This window comes from Nycticebus coucang, chromosome 11 (genome assembly GCF_027406575.1).
Source record: "Nycticebus coucang isolate mNycCou1 chromosome 11, mNycCou1.pri, whole genome shotgun sequence".
Lineage (NCBI taxonomy): Eukaryota > Metazoa > Chordata > Mammalia > Primates > Lorisidae > Nycticebus > Nycticebus coucang.
Window position 1 is genome coordinate 70,586,591 of NC_069790.1, and position 25,926 is coordinate 70,612,516.

The 25,926-nt window shown below is 36.6% G+C and overlaps 1 protein-coding gene across 2 annotated transcripts in view; it reads left to right on the top strand.

Annotated features, from left to right (window-relative positions):
- Positions 1-25,926, top strand: part of SEMA3C (semaphorin 3C) — a 169,478-nt gene that overhangs the window by 53,423 nt on the left and 90,129 nt on the right. For both annotated transcript variants that reach the window (XM_053609705.1, XM_053609706.1), the window contains one exon: positions 24,877-25,037. In XM_053609705.1, the coding sequence (XP_053465680.1) occupies positions 24,877-25,037 (161 nt within the window). The remainder of the gene's footprint in view (positions 1-24,876; positions 25,038-25,926) is intronic.

Below are 25,926 nucleotides of genomic sequence, written 5' to 3' on the forward strand. Positions count from 1 at the left end.
TTCTAGAGTCAGATTGCCCAGGGCACCAGCCCTGATTCTGTTGTACATTAGGAAACTACAGACACATCTGTGCCTCAGGTGCCTTGACTGTATATAGGATAAAAACAATTTCATGTGTAGGAAAAATATCCATTACAGTTTGCCAACGGTGGCCCCACTTATTCCAATTGTCCTGAAGTACCTACTGGTAGCTTCCTCCTTTCACATTTGAAAATGTCCCATTTTGGACGATAACTTACAATTTTTTTACATTCTTTATTGCAAAGATTAAATGATCAATAATCATGGAGAGTGATTAGAGAGATATTACTTACACATAGAAGATTATTTATGGTCTCTTATCATCCCAATATAAAGAAACAGACTTGACAAGAGAAATCCAGGAGCTCTGCGTGCCCCATGCAGTGCACACACCGAACAGTGGAGCAGCAAGGACGGACGTCCAACTCACTGTCAGAGCGTCTGTACACACAAAATCTGGTTATGTCTTATATTTAAAAACAGAAACAATGTTGTTTCATCAGTGGGTCCACATCCCCCAAATTGCAAACCACTACAGTAAAATGTATAAATAAAAAGTAATTTTCTTAGTAGAAAACGTGTAAGAAGTAAGTCTTGGTTTTTAAGGCAGACATTTTAGGCAAATAATAGGTTTTGTATTAGGCATAAACTCACTGGCTTTAATTGTTAAGTAAACACTCTCTCTACAAAGATATAAAAGAACACACATGGCCTGATATTGAACATGAGAGTAAACATCAACATACCTGTACTGGTATTAAAATAGTAAAAGAATTCAGGTGACCTTTTTCCACATTGGTCACATTGGCCCCACCTATGAACCTCAGTCTTATTCAGGATCCACCTGAAGTCAGAGCTTCATTACTGGCCCAGCATTGTGGCCACAGAACTCAGCCTCACCATAAGACTGTGGTCTTTCTAGTGAATAATACCTACGCTGTTCCTTTAATAGCATTCCAGAGTGGAAGGCATGGGGAAATTGTTGCTGCCCAAAGCAACAGTTAAAGGAACAGTAATCTCCCCTTTCTGGGTACATTTTTAGCTTGCTTTTTTGTGCAAATTTATGCAGAGTCTAATCTGAAGGTCACCTTGGGCAAAGAACAGATGGAAATCCTTGAAAAGGCTTTTTGTCATTTTCTTTGACAGCATTTTGAGGGGGCGGGGGGTGGTGGTGGTACATACAATCTTCCAGAATCAAAAGAATATTTTTATCAATAAGCTCACCTAAAATACGTAATATGTCCTCACTTATAAGTTAATCCAGCAAAATCATTAAACAAGTCACAGGGTCGGGGTTTTCGTTATGGAGATTTGAACAACAAATTTATTTCCTTTTCTCTGAAAGGATCTCTGAAATGCATCTTCTTTTCTATTGAAGAGACATGTGAATAACAAATGACACCAGCTATGCAAGGAGATAGACTTGCATTTCCAAATAGTAATCATGACCAAGGTCAGGGATTAAGCTGCCGCATGTAACAATAAGTGAAGAGCAGAAATATGAGCGAGGCTTGCTTCTCCACAGGGATTTCTCTCGATACTGTGGGGGGATATAAGGAAGGGGTTCATCTGCTTCCAACAAATGGGCCTGAGTCTTGTCGCGCCAGGGTGATGATGAAGTGCTTCATCCAGGGCAACGTTCTGTCCTGTGTTTGCATTAGCAGCCTGAGTAACTGCAGGAGAGCAACAAGCAGAAACATTTGGAGAAGACGAAGGGCTTCAGAAGTGTGGAAAACCAAACCAAAATAGAAATTGTTCATGGTAGTCTCCTTCCATCATATTTTTATCATATAAAATTAATATTTTCCTTGTTACGGTTTCCAATTTGTAATTACAACTAAAATAGCATTGTCTGTGAAACTGTACATTTTAGTTGCATCGATTTCAGTTTGCTTTTACTGACACTGGATTGTATTCAACTTTTTTTCCTTATCACTTGAGGCTTGTTGTGGTCATTTTCTGCTGTGACTGCCTGTTCCTCTCTACTGATACCATTATCCATAAAAATTCATTTTTCCACTCCTTTGTGAACCTCTCTCAGCTGATTCAATTACTCAATTCTTTCTTTTCCCCCTTAACTGATAGTGATTATTATCATTGGCACTCTGATTGTCTAAGTAGTAGCCCCTTGAAGATGTCCTCACCCTAATCCCTGGAATCTGTGAATGTTATATTTAAAAATGGACTTTATAGATGTGAATAAATTTAAGCTCTTGAGATGGGGCAATTATGGAAATCATCCTGGATTATTCTGGTTAGCAACAAATGCAATCACAAGTATCTGTATGCGAGAGTGGCCGAGACACTGACAGTGAGGAGAGAGTATGTCGCTGAGGGAGGGAACCCAGCCAGGTTATCTCAAGTCAGGAAGTCAACAGAAGCTGAAAGGGGAGGAAGCAGAATCTCCCCAAAGCCTCCAGAGGGAGTACCGCCCTGTCAACAGCTCAATTTTAGCCCAGTGACACTGGTTTTTTACTCCTGGTCTCTAGAAATGTGAGAGACTAAGTGTTGCTAAGCTTGTGGTAATTTGTTACAGCAACCACAAAAAGCTGATATATAGTGATTCAAATACTGTGCATGTATAGATTTAAATAGTCTTTAAAAAATAATTATCAACTAATCAAGCACAGATACAGAAAAGTTCGAAAATGTTCAGTATATCTGAATTATCACATGAAACCATACTTGTGTAACTAATACCCAGGTTAAAAAACAAAAAACAAAAAAACGAAAAAAAAAAAACAAGGTTAAAAGTCGTTATATTTGGACTCCTTTGTCCTTCCCAGAGACTATCTCTGCCTGCCTGTCTCTCTAAAAATCACCATTGTCATGACTGCTGACACCATAGATTAATGATACCTGTTTTTTGAACATTATATAAATGGAATTTTTAGTATGTTTTATTTGGGGCATAACTTATTCTACCTCATATTTTGAGAGATTCATTGATTATATTACATGTAGAAGTAGTTAATACTTATGTCATCACATAGTAGAACTCATTGGAAGAAAAAAACATTAATTTGTTTGACTAGTCTCCTGCTAATGGACATTTATGCCATGTCTAGTTTAGAACTATTATGAATGAAACTGCTATGAAAATTTTTACACATATGAATATTTTGGTATTTGGCAGGAATCAAATTGCTGGGTTGTATAGTATGCACACATTCAAATTGAGTAGATAAAATCAAACATTTTCCAAAGTAGTTATACAAGTTTCTATTTTTTCCAATAATATATGAAACTTCCAATTGTTCTATATCCTCGCTAAGTCTTGGAAATAAAAATCTCTATTTTTTTATTGCTATTTCAGAACAAAAATTTTGAGCCAGGCTGGTAGTTATGTAGTAGTATCTCATTGTAGTTTCAATTTGCACTCTCTGGATCATTAATAAGTTTGAACATTTGTAGGTTATATGTGCTTACTAGTCTTTTCCCATTATTGGATTGCTTTTTCACCACTTAATGGTGATGTGATATAAATGAAAATCCAAATTCTAATATATTCCGACTCATGATTCTTTACTTTGTGTTATATGTTTTTGCCCTATTTCAGAAATCTTTGCTTATTCAAAGACAACGAAGATAGGGTTCCCCATATATCTTTCTGGAGTAGTTTTGTTTTATAACTTCACATTCCAATCTGTAATAGACTAGCCTTCCAAGTATGATGTACCAAATTATATTTGTATCCACTGAGGGTATCTGCTACTCCGCACCCTCCTCCAGTGTCTATCTTCTTTCTCTTTGAGCATTAAAAAGTATGTAATTTTCTACAACATTCAGTAGTGCCTAACCTTAAGAAAAATTATTTTTAAACATATGACTTTTTATTATGCATGAAATAGACATTATGGTAAAATTCGCTTATAGTCTATCAGTTTAAAGCAAAATAAGTATTAGGGAAATGTGTTTTGTCAGCAAGGGTGATTCTTCTGTTTCTATATCTACTCAGCAAAATCCTCAAAGCTCTTTAACTACACTATTACTGTTGTTTGGCTACTTGTTTGAAATTCTAGTTGGAGAGCTGTGTATCAATCATATAAAATGAAGGTTAAGTAAATATTCTTAGATTCCCTTTCATGAAGAGCAGTGAAGAAGATGATGGTGGAAGATTAAGCAATTATCCACTCATGATAAAATTAGGTAGACATACTTAAGGCTAAATTTAGGAACATAGCTGCAAAATAATGTTTTGTATGACATTCAAAAACTGGATTAAAAAGCAGTAAAATCTCCTGTGTGAAGAAACATGTGTTGCTGTGAAACATGATGAGGGGAAGGGTGTTGAAGTGAGTTCGTGAGTGATCTTCTCTGCCCATGTAAGAGACTGTGTTCAATTTCAGGAGAGGGCTTCCAGAGTTAGGAAAATAACTTATTGATCTAGATTTAACAACAAAATCACCATGAATGGACCCATTAAAGACTGAAAACATGAAATGAGAACACATAGTGAGAATGATCAGTTTCTGTAAAATTCATAAGCTGCATATATTACATGTGGGAAAAAAACTTAAAATGAGGTAAAAAGCAAAGATGAAGCAAAAGAATGATCTGTTGGACTTGCTTGGAATATGCTGTTTACATTTTCTAAATATACTTAGTAGAGGAACAGAGAGAGGAGAAAAGACTAATTCTAGAAAGGTTTTTGTTGTTTAATTAGTTGAGCTCCTTCATTGACAGATGCTATAATTGTGGCTGAATGAGATGCTACGCCCAACAGTGAGATGCTGGTGAGAAGAGCGAGGTTGTCGCTGTGCCTCTGCTACGTACTCCGTCTAGGGCAAGCTGCCTACCAGGCCACCCTGCTTGTCTATCTGTATCCCTGGTGGCTTTATGCCTATTGCCTTAGAGATCCCTATATAAAGTTCTCAGTACTGGAGGAGTTCAAAAATTATACTGTTCCTTGTCTGTCCTAAATGATTCAAAAACCAGAATGAGGATGCCAACTAAGTTTGCTCTTACTACCTGTGATAAAGGAAAAGTCTGCTTTATGCCAAAGATATTCAAGTATGGTCCTCCAAGCTGGCAGAGAGTGCCAACAGGTGTTTCCAGTTCACAACACCAGAAAAAAAATACGGAAAAGAAGAATGTGTTTTTAGAAAATGGATAGCAATTTGGCAAACAACTTCAACGTCGACTGAATCTGATGTTAAGAAATTTGCACTTGTACTTGTATAGCTGAGTTTTTAAATTTTTGCTTGCCTCAAAGTTTACTTTTATTGGTTGCTACAAAAACCAATTTTGTGTCTATGGAATGTTTGAACGTTCTATAACACCCTCTCTTTAAATTTCCCTGATGACTGACAAATACTTGAAGCCCGGCAGCAGTTACTGCTGAGACAGATAATCCTTTCATTTCTCTTTTCCTCTCTCCCAAATTGAGCAGAAAGTTGAAGGTTTCATACAGTTTAATTTATACAATTTTCATTGAACAGTCTTCCAGTCTCTCTAAAGTATTCTGGAATCTTCTAAAATAAATAAAATGTTTAAGGAATGATCGGTCTTATGGGATAGATTAGTCTGGCTGTGAGTGAGAATGAATGTGAACTCGGCGTGTAGAAGGAGCTCTGGAGCGGGGTATTTCAATGGAAAGAATATTAGAGTTAAGGTTTCCTGAATTCTGATTCTAACCCTGCCACTCTGTAACTATCCTTTGCAAGACATACCTTCTCGAGTGTAGTTTCCATATGTATGAGACACAAAGCACAGTGTGTCCACATCATGGCGTCATTGCAAAGATTAAACACATGCCGTTAAAATCCTTATCTCAGTGCCAGTGAAGTCGTACAGTATTGATAGTAATTGTAATAGTGAGTAAAGTCAAGATATTTTTCTCTTTCTCACAGGAGCAAGTGAGAATCAGGAAAGACTGTAGAAAGTATTGATTAAGTCTTGAAAACATGGACAAGTTAGCAAAGCAAAGGAGACGAGTATGGGCACAGCTGAGAAGGCCCGGGTATGATGTTCTCCGTACACTGCAGGGAGCTTCACTGTAGGAGCATAAAGATCAAGAAGGAAGTTCCAGGTATTGGGCAGGGAGGTGGTGAGAGTCAGATCATGTAGGGCTTTGGTTAGCTGCTTATATGCATGAATTTTCCCTTTAGGTGAGACATTTATCACATAGGCAGGAATTTCAGAGTATCACTGATATCCTGAGTTTGCATGAAACGTTTTATGATTATATATGAAATTTTTGAGAAAATGAAGAGCCATAGCATTTGGCTCTGCATTTTTTAAGTACCCATGGATTCTCAGAACTGGTTTAGGAAATAGAAAGTCACTGAGTAGTTTTTAAACGGGACAGGAGTGAGGAGTGATCTGTGTGGAGGCATGGTCATGTTTGTCCTTTGGCTGGTCATTAATTCAGTTAGGTGCTGTGAGAATTCCTCATGACCGTAGGGTAGGATCTGGGTCTTGTATCCCTCGCTCCCACCACACAGACTGTCCCTCGTGCCCATATTTGTCCAACACTGAATAAATATTTGAACAAAAGATAAGAGTAAAGACAGGAAGGGCAATTGGAAGACTTATACCATTATCCATCAGAGATGACAGACGCATGTCCAGAATTAAAGAGTCATAATGAAGATGGAGAGGAAAGGACAGATATGAGCGACAGTTAGGAGGTAACATCAGCAAGACCCGGCAGCTGATGGATGGGCTGTGAGGGAGGAATCAAGAATGATTTCCTTGTTTGTAGGGTGGAGGTGGATGCTGGTGATAATCGGTGTCTGTCTTTGAAGGTATTTGTCACATTTGAAGGCATTTGTGTTCTATCACTGTGAACAGAAGGTCTATCCCTTTGAGCAATTGCTCAGATAACTTTTGCTGAGAGAACTGTTGGTTTCAGTACAACTTGTAACACTGTGTTTTTTAAAGGAAAAAAAATAGTTTGAAGTTCAAATAATTGACTGGGTTACAAATGTTCAAAACACATGTATAGACTGTATAGATTACGGACCCCATGTACGTAGATGAGGGAGAAAGCATTTTTGTGTAGAAGTTGCAAATGTGTATAAGGCTTTAACCCCTCTCTCTTGTTTCTGTCTCACACAGTTTTTAAACTCTTCCCAGCTTCTTTGTGGAAAGAGAAAACTGGCGTGAATGCAAATTATCACTGATTTTTCACAAAGCTTTGTGAAGAAGAAGAGGTTAATCTTTTGGAGGGTCTTAAGTTCTTTATTTGTTAGATGGTTTCAAGTCAAAAGTATTGTCAAAAATTGTCTTGTAATTGCGCACCCTCCAATAACCGTTCTACTAGTGACATATTGATATTAATTCTATCCCTTAACAACATAATATTTAAAATAAATTTGTGCTTTAAGGCCAGGCATAATTTTAAGACCTTGAAGATAACAAAATAAGGCTACGACCTTGAGAAAAATGTAGAAGTGACTTCTTGAGGTGAGGTGGCTGGGGCCATGCTCTTTGAAGTCTGAATTATATGAAGGAGTCAACTGAGAAGATGTAGGGTTAACTGTGGCAATGGCCCTGGTATGACAAGTTCATGAGTTCAACCCACAGATCTGAGCATACCCTCTAAATAAGTGTTTCTGGAAATTATTTTATTTCTAATAATTTTAAAGTTTATTTATCTATTTATTTGTCAGTTTATTTATTTATGACAGAGTCTCACTCTGTTGCCCAGACTAGAATCTTGTGGCATTAGCCTAGCTCACAGCAACCCAAAACTCCTGGGTTCAAGTGATCCTCCTTCCCTAATCTCCTGAGTAGCTGGCCTATAGGCACCCACCATCACACTACATAAATTTTCCTAGTTTTAGTAGAGATGGGGGTGTCCTTCTTGCTCAGGCTGTTTCTGAACTCTTGAGCTCAATCAATCCTCCTGCCTCCGCCTCCAAGAAGCTAAGATTACAGGTGTGAGCCACCACACCCAGCCAGGATTTTTATTTTTAATAAGCAACTTATGTATCTCTCATGTGCATTGAAATCTGAGGAGCACAGCTGCCCTGTGGGAAGAGAGCAGCAAGCCCCTCAGCTCAGCGCATTCTCTTCCTCCGTGAACACTGCTGGGCATTTGGGATTTGGGGAAGGCACCCAAAATTCTTTTACAGTTCTCTTTTATATTTAATGGGGAAATAAGACCTAGAGGTAATAAAGAGTGAGTGTGTAGAGTTGATGAGACAGTGCTTATAAACTGTTCTTAGAATATTTATAGGTACTTTGCATGTTCTCAGTAGGAATTGGGTAGTATGTGATAACTTAAAACAGGCAGATTAGATAAAGAAAAGATTTTTTTCTTCATTTATTTTCATGTTTGGATTCAAGAATTGCTTTTGCTGGAATTTTGATATATCATAACTGCTTTTACCAGTACACCAATTCAATACAAATTATATGTCAATTCAATAGGTTTTATTTAGCAGAATTAACCCAGGAAACAACTGTAATGTCATAAAGCTATAAGAGTGCACAAATATCCTATTTAAAACTGAAACCTATGTCTCTACCTAGGGAATGCCAGTTACAAATGACAGATACTGCGTTCCGGGTGCTTCATGCTTATTTTCTCATTCCATTAGAGCAGGTGTCCTGTGAGACAGGTATCACTTCCATCATTCTGGTGGGAATATTTCAGCACTAAAAATTTAAGTAACTTGCCTAAAGCCACATAGCTAGTCAGATAATGTGCGGAAATTTGAGAGTCAGTTTTCATTCTAGGAAAATGAATTAGGTTAAAAAAAATTCATTTTTAATTGTCGGCATGTGTTTTTTCTTTTTTATTGATACATACTATTTTACACATTTATGGGGTACGTGTGATTTTTTTCCTACATAGAATGGAATCAAGTCAAGGTATTTGGAATATCTCTCATCTTCTCATTCCTGTGTTGGGAATAAATCAAGCCCTTTCTTCAGGCTACTTGGAAATACACAGTATAATGTTGTTAGCTATAGTCATCCTCATCTGCTATTGGACATTAGCAATTATACCTTCTATCTAGCTGAACGTTTGTGCCCACTAACCAACCTCTCCCTGTCACCCATCCTACATATATACATTTCCCATACTCTAATTATCTGTATGTTTCAGAGTACCTTGATTTTTAGACTTGAATTGTACTAACTTGAATTAATTTTGGACTTACATATTAAACGATACTTTTATTATTTTACATTCAGTATTTATAAAGTAACAAAACATGCACACTTCTACAATTAAGGAAGTGCCACATGAAGAGAAACAAAAGGTAAAAGTCAAACTAGAAAGCTGGCTTATCCACTCTCCTGACTTTATTGTCTGATGTGGTTTGTTTGACTTAATCTTGTAAAGTCACTTAAGATGTTTAATGTGAAGTCCCTCAAATAACACCATCCCAGATATCTACACCCGTCATATTGCCTAGTGAAATATGTTTTGCAGAGAGAGGGAAGGAGGGAGGGAGGTGGGGCCTTGGTGTGTGCCACACCTTCTGGGGGCAAGACATGATTGCAAGAGGGACTTTACCTAACAAATGCAATCAGTGTAACCTGGCTTATTGTACCCTCAATGAATCCCTAACAATTAAAAAAAAAAAAAAGAAAGAAAGAAAAGAAATATGTTTTGCTCTTTTTCAGATTCAGGGATAAAAATGGCTATAAATCAGTCACATGAAACTTCCCTCCACATTAAAAAGGTGACTGTGAGCTGTTAATACTCAGGTCAAACTGTCGATTTCTACTGGCTTATCACTTCCTCTTTTGTGTGTGCCTTATTGCCACCAAAAGACTTTACTTGTACCCTGACAATTAAGGAGACAGTCATACTAATGTTTACCGCCACGTTATGTAAAATAAATAAGCTTTGAGCTCCATATTCTGCCATTCTCCTTGAAGTGCACGAAAGAATGATAAATATTATGTTTCCAGAGCAAAAACAAGAAAGTGCAACACTGATCTTCTCTTTTGAAAGACTGAGTGATACCATTTCAAAATACCATCACGTGAAATTTAGAAACAAATGGTTTCCCGGTCTGGCCTGAAGAAAAGAGAAATGTCTTGCATATACATCGAGAAGCCATTGTATATATGATGAGTCTTGCGCTTTCAAAGCTGCAGGAAACATAGTTGGATCCTTTGTGCCTCCCTTGAAAAGAATCAAAGGGTGGCTCTATTTCTATGTGAAGCAGACTCCCAAGGACTGTTTAAATCTTTCCAGCAGCTGAGTGTTGCACAGTTACTGACCTTGTTTTTTAGACAGTGTCAGGGCAGAGATACAAGAAAAAAGTAGAAAGGGGGCTCCTGTTTTGATTGACCAACAAATGTGTTTAAAGTGAAATGAACATGTCTTCACTGTCCTCTATAGTTCTCCCAACTTGTTTTGAAGCCAAATTCATTAACTTGGCCAGTGAATTCCCTTGAACTAAGTCATATTTAGATAAAATAGCTGTCTCATTAGGAAAATATCCCTGTATCTCTTTGTGCATAAAGTCTAGTTCTTCAAATCTGAGATTTTTATAGCATGAGTTTATAATATTTTTCCTGTGCTTAAATGACAACGGCTTTAAGATACATCAATGGAAAGCACAGGTCAAGAATTTTGGTTGGTGCAGGGAGCTGGGTTGTTAAATTCCAGATAGTCTGTCTTATTGAAAGTTGTGGGTGGTCTTCCACCATTCTGAAGAAATCTAGAGATGGAGGATTTGGGGCAATATATAGTGGTCTTCAAGTTAGTAATAAACATTTTTTTCATTGTGTGGTTTAACATTTTGTTAGGTATAGTCCAACCAGATTCCCGTATGAGAATATATCTAGATCATGATGATTTGTAAAGAAAGTTTACAGTACCTCATTCTCAGTCAAGGAATAATTGTAATTCTTTGAGCTGAGAGAAAGTTGAAATGAGCCTTCAGTATTATCAGACTTTTAATTCTGCTATAATACATCATGAAGAAGAATGTGAAGAGTTGAATTTTTTGTAAAACCTTTTTCTCTATATATATTTATTTGTATACAGTCATTATTTTTAGTCTATCTTATTCACTTAATATTATATCATAATAATTGGTCTCTCAAAAACTTTTCATTAGAAGAATCTTTCTAAAGAACTTATAAATGACCATGGAGACACTTTCTCCGATTTTTTTCATTGGCATCTCAAGTGACTTTGGAAAAACCCAAACTCTTTGGTTTGACATTCAAGGATTGTGCATCTTTGCATGTGGCTTTGTGACATTTAAGACATTTGCGTTTTTACATGTTAATTGGCTTCAGCTTTCTGCTTAGAAAATCCCATCCAAATCCTTTTTCTTTTATCAACTCCAAACACTTCTTATCATCCTTTGAATCCTCCACCTTCAGGATTTCTATACAACCTCCCTCTACTCCTGGGAAAATGCTTGTTTCTTTATTAGGTCTAATTTATCCTACGGTTACAATTTACATGACACTTTGCACAGCAGCTTTCTCTGCCTCCTTATGTAAGTGTTTTTCAACCTTGTTTATTTCACGGCACACTTGAACCTACGGTTAAACTTCCACAGCACAATTAAATATGTTTATGAAGAAAAAAGAGTACGAAAAAAATATCCTTAATATGCTTTGAACTTCTTTTGAAAATAATTAATGATCTTTAAGTTATTCATGGCACACCTAAAATCCTCTCACTCCCTTATGTAAAGCTCTTGTCTTAAACACTTATTGTCTCTTTTAATATATTTTGTGCATTTATCACTATGATTATGAGTTTGTTAATAATGTATCAACTCATATTTGTGGAATAGAGAAATAAGATCAAGTACTTCTTTCTAACTTTTTCCAGTTTTCTAAGAAGATTTAGTCTTACTTCTTCAATGCTTCCTTAATTTCTTGAGTCATCTTCTTGTGCTGCAATTGTTTCTGCACCCCGTCTCTAGACTATATTCTTTGAAGGGCAAGACCAAGATTTTTCATCTTTTTTACTTAGCCTCTGGATCACATAATAACATCTGTTGAATTACTGAATAAATATACGCCTCAAAAATTACTTTTGTTTTGTATAGAGCCTGCTGTTTTATATATATGTACAAGTATTAGGTCATAGAGAACTATGGTATAAAGTCAGAAAACTTTATGGGGATGAGACAGGACTAGAGACCCTACTCAGCATGCGAAATCTCCTATTCTTCTAGCTACAACTGAGTGTGCTGACTAGAAGTTCCCACAGGAAGACCACAGTGTATCCTAAGGAGTTTTACTGAAAGCCTGGAAATCCAATAAATAATATAAATTTTATTGTAGACAAGTGTTAAATGTTGGTGTAAGAATCTTTCCATATGTGGTTCCAAAGAGGTTACTTCAGGTGATGGGAGTGGGGATGGGTCATCATATTCTCTCTGCTCCGGGGTTTTACAGGCATAATACCCCATGTTAGCTCATCACCCCTGTGTGCTTCAGACATTGGTCTAAAATATTGTCTCCCTGTCTTCAAATTTCTGTCCCATCTTCCAAGGGCTTTGCTATTACTGTTTTGAAATATTTCCTTCCTTCTCTTATTTTCTGGGAATGACCTTGAACAATTGTTTTCATATTGAATATGCTTTTAAAACTTGAGAGCATGAGAAAATGTTGTCCATACCTTAAAGTCTACATAAACAGTGTAATGGCAGCATAATATTATATTTGGTAGAGGTGCACTCATTTACACCAGTCTCCGATTGTTCTTCTATTTGCTCTCACTCCCGCCTTTTTTCCTTTTTGTTGTTCTGTTTCTGTTTTTGTTTTTCTAACCGCTTTAGATCTACTGCTTTAGCCTCAAAGCAGCTTTCCAGGGTGTCAAGAGCTGTAGCTATCAGATGTCAGAGGGAGCGTTTCCTCCTTCTCAAGTTTATCTCCCTTATTTACATCTCAAGTGGACACTCTGAAACTGAGGCCTTCCTGACAACACCACACCTCTGACACCTCAGCTCACACACATTGTCTTCCTGACACCTCAGCTCACACACTTGTCCTCATATAGTTTAGTGATAGGTTCAGATTTAATCCTTGCTTCCAGAAGTACTTCATGCCAGTGCGGTGTCTCTCAGAACATCTGGTATGTTCCCCAAACGTATAGCTTTCTTACCCTGACATAGAATCCAGCCATAACCTCCCATGCAAGGAAACAAAGATTGGCAACAGAAATCTTTGAAGTCTACTTTCATGGTTCCCAAGTGTGGTTAGGGAAGGGAAGTCAGCATTTGAACCATGAAACAAAAATGGAGCATGTTTTTTTGCTAGGGGAACATAAATCTCCTTGTTCTTTGGTTTAGCTTTGTTTTGTTTTCCATAGTTTTATTATAGTGGCTATATTTCTAAGACAGGTTTTTTATTTGTTTGTTTATTTATTTATTTTGTCTTACTTCCTTGCCTTTGGTAGAGTGCCATGGCATGGCCTCATAGCTCACAGCAACCTCAAACTCTTGAGCTCAGGTGGTCCTTTTGCCTCAGTTTTTCATTTTTAATAGAGACAGGTTCTCACTTTTGCTCAGGCTAGTCTTGAACCAGTGAGCTCAAGTGATCCACCTACCTTGGCCTCCAAGAGTGCTAAGATTACAGGTATGAGCTACTGTGCCCAGCCTAAGATAGGTTTTTAAATAGACCTTTTCATTCCTAGCAGATTTATAGTAATGTGAAGAACTGAATTAGATTTAAAGATACTCTGCAACAACAGATGATATTTGCAAACAGTGAAAAAGAATTATTTCCATAGACATTTTTGTTTTTGGAAATGTTAGAGATCATTCTGGCTCTTAAATAATCTCATTATTCCTATTATTTTATAGATGCAGGGCCTAAGGCACCAGGAGATTGGCCTGGGAGTTTTGGGGGAAGCCCTATATCAGTAATATCAGTATATCAGTATATCAGTAGAACCCGGTCAGCTAATTCCAAAGCTGTTCATATTCTTCCCCTCTCTGCCATGGACATGTACCCTGCTTTTTAAAGGTGAAACATTATTTCATAAAACCCCTATTTTTAGAATGTGATAGCATTTTTCTCGTTTTACTGGTCTATGTTCATTTTTTAAAATTCACCTAAAGATCATAAGCCTCAGAAAAGCAAGGCTGAAAAACAAGGGAGAAAAACATGTTGGAGGAAGAAAGAACTTTGGCTCCTATTCAGAGTCAATTTCAACTTCCAAACTATACAGGAAAGAAGTACATCTTAACCAGTCATACTGTGTGGTCCCTAGGCCCAACCCCTGACATTTTAGACCATTCCGGAAGATCTTTCAGACAGCCTTCAAAAGAAGAAAAAAGCCACAAAGAACATGAGCAAATATCAGCAGACCTGACACTTGACCTCACCTAAAGATTGAGGAAGCATTTACGAGACAGCCCTGTTTAAATTCCATCAAAACTATTGCTACAGTTATGAGTAAGAGTTAGAAAAAGGCAGGAAGAGTCTTGTAAGCAAGAGGGCTAATCTGCACAAAAGCCCTGAAGCAAAAAGGAGCAGGGCAAGTTTGAGGATGTATAAAGAAGGGCAGGAGGGCAGGAACACAGAGAACAGGCCATGGTGATGCCTCTGATTTCTAATGAAGCAACTTGGACCAGATCATGGCATGCCTGGAAGACCAGGTTTAAAACTAGCTGAAAGCCATTCAAGACAATTAAGAGGTTTAGAATCTGAATGACTATATCATTTAACATCCCAAACATGCATCTATGGAGAGTGAAAGAGGAGATGCTATGGATAATTATGCTGGGAAAATTGGCACAGACTGGGGCAAACCAGGGTGAGTATGACTCTTCCTGTAAGGCTCCTGTGTGTTGGCTGATCTCCCCTCTGGCACCATTCCTGGGAGATACGTCTTGTGCTCACTCTTGCCTTTCTGTAGCCTCACTCCTAGAATACAGCTCTTTCTTTGATTCCTTCTTTCATCCATTAGGCATTTTGCTTCCACTTAACCAATCAGGTTCAAATAAAAATAGAACAATAGAATGTTTATCTTCTCCTTGAAGCTGTGTGTGACCCACTTTCATGCAGCACCTCAGATGCGCCATGATGGTTTAGTGAGAAGAGTATCCCTGGGAATTTGGTTCTTCTTTGGCTGTTTGGAGTGTGTTCTCTATTTTTTTTTTTTTTTGCCCAGTGGTTAAAAAAAAAAAAGAATGAGGCTGAAGAATGGTCTTATACTACCTTTGATACTACACTGAAAGCAAGAACATGATAGAAACCCCCCAAACTCTAGTTGTCAATCTCATTAGAAAAGCAAAAGGGCATCCGATTAGTTCACAGATTAAAAACTGACCTTGCTTGAATTCTGGATCTTGCCCCTTCTAGGATTTACTGCGTGAAATTGATTAGTTTGCTCAGAGTTGCTGACTTTTAGTTTGTGTGTTGGACTAGAATAAGGTTAGGACCTAATATGGAGGCTTTGAATGACAGTTACATGAAATGAATTCCTAAAGCACTTGGAACACTGACTCCTACTAGTTAAATCCACAGATGGTTGCCCTTTGGTGCTACTGTTTTTGAGAGACTCTGGTTTTAAGAAAGTGCTTCTGGTCTGTGTTTACCTTAGTTATCAGGAGCTGCAGCTTCAGTCTGAAGGTTTCACTGCTCTTGTCTTTATCTGCCTATTTCTCATAAGGGACAAGTGAAGCTCAGTTTCTAACCTAGTTTCGAAACAGTGAGCCTGGGAGAGAAGGTGGGTCCTTGTATCTCACTTACTTAAAATTCTCCTTCAGGGTAGGAAATTATCTTGGTTTCCTAAGACACTGAAATTATCTTCAATGTCTCTGAAGTGAAAATCATCCTAAGGATTTACTTTGAAATTTGTAGATGTGCATTCTGCCCGAGGCAGATGTGAGGTATATGATGGGGAGTCCTGATGAGTTAGTCAAACAGAATGACAGAATGTCAGGTCGGCATTGAGATCGTCATAAGGGCACATTATCTTCACATTTGCATCCTCTTATTTGACCAAGAGTCTATCCTGCTGTGATCAACGCTTAATAAATATGTATTGAATAAATTAATAGTACATCCTAAACTTTAAATTGATAAGTGATTAATGCATATTCTAATAGAGACTCCAGAGAATTGATTTTCAATCATGTAATCTTTTCCTGAATTTTGAATTTTATAAAAGAGCAGAGATAATGTTGTTCTGAGTAGATGAGTTCCCCTGCGAAGTAGTTTACCAGGTATGCATGAGGCCCTCTGTGTGGGTTCTATGTCCATGAATTCTACCAACTGCTAATCAAAAATATGCAGAGGAAATGAAAAATAGTATTACAATAAAAAAATGAAATTTTAAAAGCAGTATTGTATAACAACTATTTACATAGCATTTGTATTAAGTATTCTAAATAATCTAGAGGTGATTTAAAGTGTATGGATGTGTATAGATTATATGCACATAATACATCATTTTATGCATAAGAGAATTGAGCATCTGTGCATTATGGTGTCTATTGGATGGGGGTGCTGGAATCAGTCTGCTGTGGATACCAAGGGACAACTATACATTATTCATAAAATGAAGCCCTACCCTTTCCATCAAGATCACATTTCTGAGATGAATTAAATCCTTACTGGCATGGTCACCTCAGCAATATCAATTAGCTGACAACAGAGAATAGAGGTTAGTTCTTATGTGATGAGGGAGAGAGTGTTATTGAAAGACGTATTAAATTAAGTTGTAATTATAATTGCTATGACAATATATTGACTATATGTAAGTAGACACAGATGCTTATGTTGCTAGGGTTAATATTTTGGGGAAACTTATTTTTCTTCAAGATTGGGTACGTTTTCAGGGCTCACAGTGGTTTTCATCACAAAGAAATATTCATGTGAATACATGAATTTTAGGTAAGGATATTGTACTGAACATTTTCTCCCAGGGAACCCTGGCATAGAAGACATTGCAGTATTTTTCCATCATGGAGCTCTCCAATAATGTGGATTCTAGGATAGATGCATGGAGTAATTTTTGTTACACGCTCTTTCCCAGGAGATTTTCCCAGGGACTAGGAGACCCATGCTGCCCTTTGTGGGGCCAGTGCATGTTCCAACACTACATTTCTCAGACAAAGTCTCTTCTCTATTAGTCGAGCATGTCCTGAGAAACGACATAACAAACTGTACCTCTTAAGTTTAAAAAAGGATGACATCATTATTAAGATTTAAAGATATGTGGGACAGCGCTGTTCTTTGACTTGTTTAGATGATTGGCTAGTAATTGTGCCTGTCTTCCCTCACTGTAGCCAAATCACTAAATCAGTCACTTTCTGTAACTGTGGCCAAATCATTGAATCATTCATTTACTTAAGTTGGATCTACATTAAACCAAAATGGTAGATTCCTGGGGCATTCTTTTTATAGATAAAATTGTTGTTGCTTTGAACTCATCTCTCATTCTTTAAAAAAAAAAAAAAATTCTGTTTCGCTTTTGTTTCCCAAGCCCCAAAGTTCAATGATGGCTACTAATAGCAATTTAAATAGCATTTTAACAAAATAGCCTAGGCTTTTATCACAAGGGCACTTTTAAAGTAAATCTTCCCTAGTTAACAGCTGTCAACTGTCAATGAGCTACAGGTAATTAAATCTGAAGATGCTTTATGGCTTAGAGAATAGATAAAAATCCTTGGAGCAGAAAGTTTTTAAGTTGAGGTAGTTATGGCTCCCTCTGGTATTTGAATTAATGCAACAAATTGTTTTCTGATGAAACAGGTAAAGAGGAGGACATGTTTGTTACTAGCAAACACCACTTATTCGAGTCAATTTTCCCAGCTAAAATCGCACTCTTGGTTTTATTCTGATATGCAATTATATTAGGAAAAGAAGAAGTAAAAGGAAAAAAAGACTATTTTAAAACATACCTAAATAAACCATTCTAGAAAGGGAGAGAAAGTAGGCAATAAACACTCAAAAAATGTATCTGTTAACATGGTTTCTATAATAGATAAAGAAAACTTCAATTCAACCTGCTGAAAAAATGCAAGGGATTTTTTTGTCTAGTATAACAGAATCATCCAGTAATAGGGAAATTTTAGAATTGGTTCAGTTACTCAATAATTTCTTAGAAGTCCCAGGTGTTTTTCTATATTTCTTCTTGTCATTCTCAATGATCCACTTTCTTGGTAGAATCGCCTTGAGTATCATGTGGTCACATAACAGTGTCCAGAGGCAGAAAGAGAAATCACCACTTTTTTTGGTGCTGGTTTTTAAAACCCAAGAAGTCTTTCCGCAGCCCTGCAAAAGACCTCCCTTTAAATTTCACTTGCCAGAATTGTTCCCATGGCCACATTTAAACCACTCACTGGTTAGGGGAATGGGGCCACTGTGGTTGGCCTAAAATGGTTCTGCCAGCGCAGAAGACAAGAGCAGTGTCTGTAAGGTAAACAATTTCAACTGCCAAGAGGAACGTCCATTGATCCTTTACTGTGCGTTAGTGGAACATTTTTTAAGTTATGTGTTATTATTACGAATTTATAGATCAGGAAATTAAAAGTGGGAGATATGATTTAGCTATCCAAAAATAATATATTTAGTAAGTGATGGAATAGAAATTTCAACTCAGAACTGTCTGACTCCCATGCAGTACTGTCTTCACAATGTCAAACTGTTACCTACATAAGATGGAATCACCTTCACTTTCAACTCCACATTCCCTTTTTGTACCTGACAACCAATGCATCTCTAGTCTTTGCTTTTCTTTCTTTCTTTTTTTTTTTTTTTAAACAGACTTTACTCTGTCGCCCAGTGGTTCAGTGCTATGGAATCATCACAGCTCACAGCAACCTCAAACTCTAGGGCTCAAGTAATCCTCTTGCCTCAGCCTCCCAAGCAGCTGGGACTACAGGTGCCCACTACAACGCCCAACTAATTTTTTCTATTTTTAGTAGAAACAGATTCTCACTCTTGTTCAGGCTGGCCTTCAACTCCTGAGTTCAAGCAATGCACATGCCTTGGCGTCCCAGAGTGCTAGGATTACAGGTGTGAGCCACTGCACCCTGCTTACTCTTCCTCAGAGAATATATCTACTTTCAGAGCATCGTATAGTAATCCATGAGAAGAACTGGAGACTATATCCTGTAGATTTTGTATTTCTAATGGCAAGATTAGATTAGTTATCTGATTTGTAAATGTGTGTAGGGCATTTCTATATTGATGCAAATTTAATCAGTCAACCCCTGAGCGATCTTTTTATCAAAGAAATCTCCCTTTTGGTTCTCCCAAAAGTTCTCATTTTTTTCTATCCTCAGCTTACAACTTTGGGGGAAATTTGCATCTCCCTTTTACTATAAACCCCAATCCATAGAAAGTCATCCCAAATTCCTTATTTTCTACTTGGACTCTTCCTTTCCATTTCTGGCATATCATGTGTTCATCAATATCATATCTTAACAACTAGAATTATGTCTTTTGTCTTCTGGTTAACACTCTAAAATTATCCTGCATACTTAAATCATTTTTTTAAGTGTCTTATTTATTACTGTGTTCTTCTGCTTAAATAACTTGAGTAGATTCTGCATGTAAAAACTTAGATATTGAAAATATTAACATTAAATCTAAATCAGGCTTTCTAGTCCTCCCTTCTTTTTCTCCTTGTATAAGGAATTCTTCTGACTTTCCCAGCTGAAGATTTCTGTCTTACTCCTGGTCATAATGACACGTAACTATGTAATCATGTCATTACTGTGCAGGTGCTCTTTATGTTTACTATCAGTTTAAATGGTACAATCATGTAATCCTGACTTTAAGGATGAGGATGCTGGAGTTTGGAGAGACAAAGCACTTGCCAAGTACATCTAGAAGTGAAATAGTAGAGCCAGGATTCAGACGCCAGTGACGGAGCCCAAAGGCCACGAACTCAATCCCATTTTACTGCTTTAGCCTGCAGGTTTCACAAGACAGTTATTTATTCAAGAGCTGTTGCTGACCATCTATTCTACATCCCAGTCTACACCTTACAGCAGAAGATTTACAGAAACTTGTACAACCATGAATCAGACCCCTGAGATGAAAAGTGACCTTTATAAAACATCTGAATTGTAGACGAAATTGAGACAGGGTGTCTTCTCCAACCTCTCCGTGATCTTCCTGTGACTTACTCTATTCTCTTCCATGGTTTCAGCTCTCGTTTTTTTTCCACTATGCTAACACTAACCTCTGGTCTATCCTGGGCTGATTTTTCCCTGAAGGGCATACTTTTCCCATGTTTTATATTTTGTATTCTGTGTTTGGCTTTTTAAGATGTTTCTGACATGTTTATTCTAACATTTTAATTGTTTCTTACACATAAAATATCCTGTTATTGTTGTTATGAACAATATATTTGAGACTATACTTTAAGATTATGTGTTAATAAATTTTGTGGATAAGGCTCCCTAACTTAAAGTAGGAAAACATGTTTTTATTTTATGTGAATGTATCTCTTTTTTATAAATAAATGATCCAAACTTAATAGTGCCAAAACAGTAATAGTAGAACAGTAATAATTAGAGTTTATTAAGTAATTTCTGTTCTCTTTTACTAATTTCAAATATTTACATGCATCAATTCAATTTATTTCCATGAAAACTCTTGGTAAAAGTTACTATTGTTGTTGCCTTTTACAAATGAGAAAATTAAGATATTGAAATGTTAAGTAACTTGCTCAATATAAGGATGTGTGGCTTTATAATTACTATGCCATTTCCATGGCATTTTAATATTATTGGCTAAAACTGCTTGAGGAAGATTATGGCAGACATTCTGAAGTGGTGTGCCCAGAAAATACGTCAAATATGTGATCTTTCTATTTTCTTATAGAGGAAATGGCCCTAGTACTCACAGACTATAGTTCATGGCATCATAAAAGAATTCTTATCATTTTTATTTTGGTTAAAGTCAAACTATAGCCCTATGAGGATTTCTAAAAATGTCTTTGTGATTTCAAGTCTAAAAATTGAAAAATAGTTCATCATGAAAGCAGTAATTTAAGAAAACAGTCTTATATAGTTTGTCCCTCTTAAGATTCTGATCAACAGGAGAAAGAAATCCTGAACTGTTTGAATAGAAAAGTCTAAAATGGTGTTCCTTAGCCAGGTGTTGTAGGAGGTGCCTGTAGTCCCAGCTACTGAGGAGGTTGAGACAAGAGAACCTCTGGAGCCCAAGAGTTTGAGGTTGCTGTGAGCTCTGACACCACCATGGTGCTGTATCTCAGGATGACAGAGTGAGACTCTGTCTAAACAAATAAATAAACAAAGGAAATTGTGCTCTTTACAAGGACTATTTTGACTGGAAAGAAAACTGAATGTGCTATACGATTACTGTTTTTCTTGTCATGATACATTCATTGCCTTCAAATATTTGATGTAAAATAAGTTAAATGAAGGGCAGTGCCTGTGGCTCAGTCGGTTGGGCACCGGCCCCATATACCGAGGGTGACGGGTTCAAACCCGGCCCTGGCCAAACTGCAACCAAAAAATAGCCGGGCGTTGTGGTGGGCGCCTGTAGTCCCAGCTACTCAGGAGGCTGAGGCAAGAGAATCACTTAAGCCCAGGAGTTGGAGGTTACTGTGAGCTGTGTGAGGCCACGGCACTCTACTGAGGGCCATAAAGTTAGACTCTGTCTCTACAAAAAAAAAAAAAATAAATAATAAGTTAAATGAGTATGAGTCCTTGGTCATTGAGGATACTAAAAAATCTGAAAATTTATGTTTTTCCTTTTGATATGTGCATAGGCATACTGGAACTTTAAATGGTATTTGACACTGCCTCCTGAATGAGGTGTAATAAAAAAAATACATAGATCTGTTTTTCAAGTAACTTATAGAAAATACATTAATTAGAATTATGTTGAAGAAGTAAGTAAAATAGAGTAGAAAATTATAGTCTTAAAGTGATGAATGTAGAATCCAAGAATAAAACATTAACTGAGGATAAGAGGAGATTCATTGCTATTTGATATTTTTGTTGTTCAGTCTGCTTACTGTATGGATTATTTTGGTTTATCTAATTAATTTTGAGCTAATGACATCCAGTAATAAAACACAGTTGAGATTACTGCAAATGTGACTCATTTTATAATCACAAAATATAACCCTAAACTATAATATGGCACTTGTTGATTTATGTTTTATTTCAGCATAAAGGCAATAAATAAATAATACCCATTAACATAACTCTATTTTAAAATTAATACATTTCTAGAGGAGGAAAAGGTATTTTGACTTTTAAGGTAATTCCACTTAGGTTCTTTATTAAAATAGTAGAAATATGGAAACGAGATACTCTAATGTAGGGTGCGGAAGCTTTTCATGTTGGAAAGCTATACTATTTTAGTTTTAATCAAATCAGGCCACATTCAAGAAACTTCAATTAGACTTAAAAAACATACATTATTTTGTCAAAATCTAACTCATAATTTAAAAACTGTTCATTTTAAAGTTAACTTTTTAGTAATTTTGTTGTTCTGCTTTTTGTTGGAAAGCATTTGAATATTCAGTTACAGCACAGCATGGAGGTCCATAGTTTCAGATGATCCTCTGTGAGTATTAGTCATTTGTGACCTTAAGGCATCTTGATTTGGGTTAGGTAGGAGAATGTAGATTCACAGCAGTAAGTGGTTGAAGATCAGGAAATCATTTTTCAGGAGTGTTGCCGAAGCTGTGGGTATTCTACTGCATTTTCTAAATTTCAATTGGATCTTTCTTAGCAATATTTTTAAAATATCATATACTGAGAGCTTAATCAATTCCATCCATATTTTTTTAGATGTCTTGGTAATATCAGCTAGATAAGGCTGAACTGCTAATTTGAGAGTAATGTCATGATTCTACAATGTTTCATTGTATTTTCCATTTAAGAAGTCTATAACAGCTGTGTATTCTTCAATTGATTTGCATATATCATCCTGCTCTTCATTGGCCTTTGCTAATTGGGGAAATGTTCATCTGAATTTCCTTTTGAAAGAGATAGCTTTTTTCAAAATGCTTGGATTTCTGTTTCCATGTACCATGTACAGACTTAGTTTTACTCTGCAAAGAAATGTTCAAAGTGTTTTGATTTGTCATGAGATCACATAGAAATGCTATATCCTATATTCGTATAGAAATATCCTTTCAATAATTCATTTTGTTGATTCTCTTCTTCATAAAATTTATCTGTTCTTGCTGAGATAGCATTGAGGCTAATACCTGTCCCTGTGACAGCCAACCCACTTTGGAATGATATGGCAATTCCACACTGAATATCTCGTGATTCAGTTTACCATGCCATGTCACATTTGCATGAAATAGTTAACAATACTTACACCTTGCTGCAAAGTTTCACTTAAAAATAGTAGCTTTAGCACAGAGATTTGGGGGGTGCAAGACACAGTGAAAAGAAATGAAAACATCTAGATCTATAAGTACTTTATCTGTGCAATAAAACCCTTCATGTTTTCCTGTCATGGAAAGTGCACTGTCTGTAAATATACAATTGCAAACATTATCTTGAAAGTTGTTGAAGGTATCTGTTCCCTGTGCTCTGTTCTCAAGAGAGCCCAAAGCAATTACCTCTTTTTTTTTTTTTTTTTTTAGTAGTCCCGAAGGCTACACTTTTTTTTTGTAGAGACAGAGTCTCACTTTATAGCCCTCCGTAGAGTGCTGTGGCATCACACAGCTCACAGCAACCTCCAACTCCTGGGCTTAAGCAATTCTCTTGCCTCAGCCTCCCGAGTAGCTGGGACTACAGGCGCCCGCCACAACGCCCGGCTATTTTTTGGTTGCAGTTAAGCCGGGGCCGGGTTTGAACCCGCCACCCTTGGTATGTGGGGCCAGCACCTTACCGACTGAGCCACAGGCGCCACCCCCAAAGCAATTACCTCTTTATAGCAAAGAAAATCTTCTGTTATGACTGAAATGAAGTATAAAGCCTACACTGAGTCAGTAGTATCAGTTGATTATCAAAAGCAGTCAAATGTATTTCCTTTTTCAAGTATTAAAAGGAAAGACCATAAAGTTGGTCTGTTAAATTGAAGACCAATCAATCTCCTAGAAAGAGGCAGTCATTTGTACTGTGAAACATTATATGGGTCTACATATCCTGCAACTGTGAGAACACATTCTTTCACAATTTCTACATCACTGAATGGCTTCCCTTTTTTTCCTGAATGTATAAACTATTTTATAAGTTGAGTCAGTTACATGATTTCTGTGTCTTATTGTAGTTTAAAATAATTGTCTTCACTTTTGCTTTTTCATCTTTTAATTTCTGCAATATAACCCTTCATGCCTCTCCTACTAATTTAAAATATTTGTTGTCTTTATGAGTGTTATAGTACTGGTGAGCACTGAATTTCTTTGATGCTCATCTTGCAGTACCACAAGGCAAGCAAATCATCTTATCGTTAGTAGCAACAAGGTAATATTGCAATTTCAACTCTCATTAACAAATCTATTTTCTTCCTTCAGTGTTCTCTCAGTCTTCTTTGCCACGATGGGCTGTTAAGCAGGTAGAATTAAAAAATAATGTTGAACTGTGTAACTATTCACAAATTCAACTTTAAAGAGAAACACAGTGCAGTGCTGTCAAAAGCTGATAACAGACTGGCGTACATGACCCCCATAAACTCTCACCATTGGCCTTGTGTGGTAATTGTGTCAGTCAGGAAAAGGAAATTAGAACTAAATCGTGAGAGTAGCATCTGTCAATTTAGCCCTTATGGCTTACTAATGTTCTAATTGGTCTGGTAAATCTGGGAGGATTATTTCATTTAAGCTCATTTTACTCTTTGTATTATAAACATTATTCCAAAAAATAAACTAAAAAATATAAAAGACAAAAATGTAGTCATAAACATACAAATATTTGTTCTGCAAAATTTGGATTCCATCAAAAGTCCACACTTAAGGCTGTGGGTTCCCTACCCTGGCTCTAACTACTCTTGTGCTGTTCTCTGTTCCAGAGCTTCGAGAAACCAAGACCTCTGAATACTTCAGTCTATCCCACCACCCTTTAGACTATAGGATTTTATTAATGGATGAAGATCAAGACCGGATATACGTGGGCAGCAAAGATCACGTTCTTTCCTTGAATATAAACAATATAAGTCAAGAACCTTTGAGTGTAAGTTTATCATTATCATGAAGGAAATGTTGACTATCTAGATGACTTTCTTTAAACTTTTCAAATACAATGAAAAACAATATGTATTTCATTAGAACAATAGGAAATACTGGCCCCCTGTTAATAAATAGTTGGAATTTAGTGCTTATTTCATGGACTGAAAGTGTATTAAGTTCAGTCCTCCTTGTTGAGTTTCTTAGTTTTTAAAAATCCAAAACCTAGAGTTAAATGAGAAAATACTTTCCATGTATACCTATGTAAAAGGGAAAAAGAGAATGGAATATAGCATGAAATAATGGGAAATAAAAGAAAGACCTACCTTATCATCTGTATGTGACCCAGGGATGGCTTGAAAGGAAGATAGCTATTAAATGCACAGTTATTTGGACAAATGCAGCCTATATTTATCATTCCATTTTATAGCAGGGAAATAAAATTGAACTTCACTGGAGTAAAGAAATAAAAGTAGATAAGCCCACTAGGTGAGGGCTCTTTTACAACTGGAACTTTACCCTGCAAGTAAGAACAATGTACCCTAAAAATTTGTATCTCCATATTTGAAATTTAAAAAAAAGAAAGAAAGAAAAGAATATTCACTATAAATTTATTATAGCAAGGAGACGTCTAGATTTACTATTTTAACTAAAAAAAAAAAAAAAAAGTATTGCCACTGCGGGACCTGCCTGCCCCAAGGCTGCAATGACTTGGAATACTAGCTCAGTTCTTTCAGAGAGGGAATCTCTTGGATTCATCTAAGCTATTTTAGCCATTGCACCTAGGGGCCTGTCCTAAGTAAATAAACCAGTCTGGCTTTGTGGTTTACCAAAAATAATATTAAACTGATATGGCAATATAAATATAAATTCATTGTGGTATAAGGAGTTGGGGA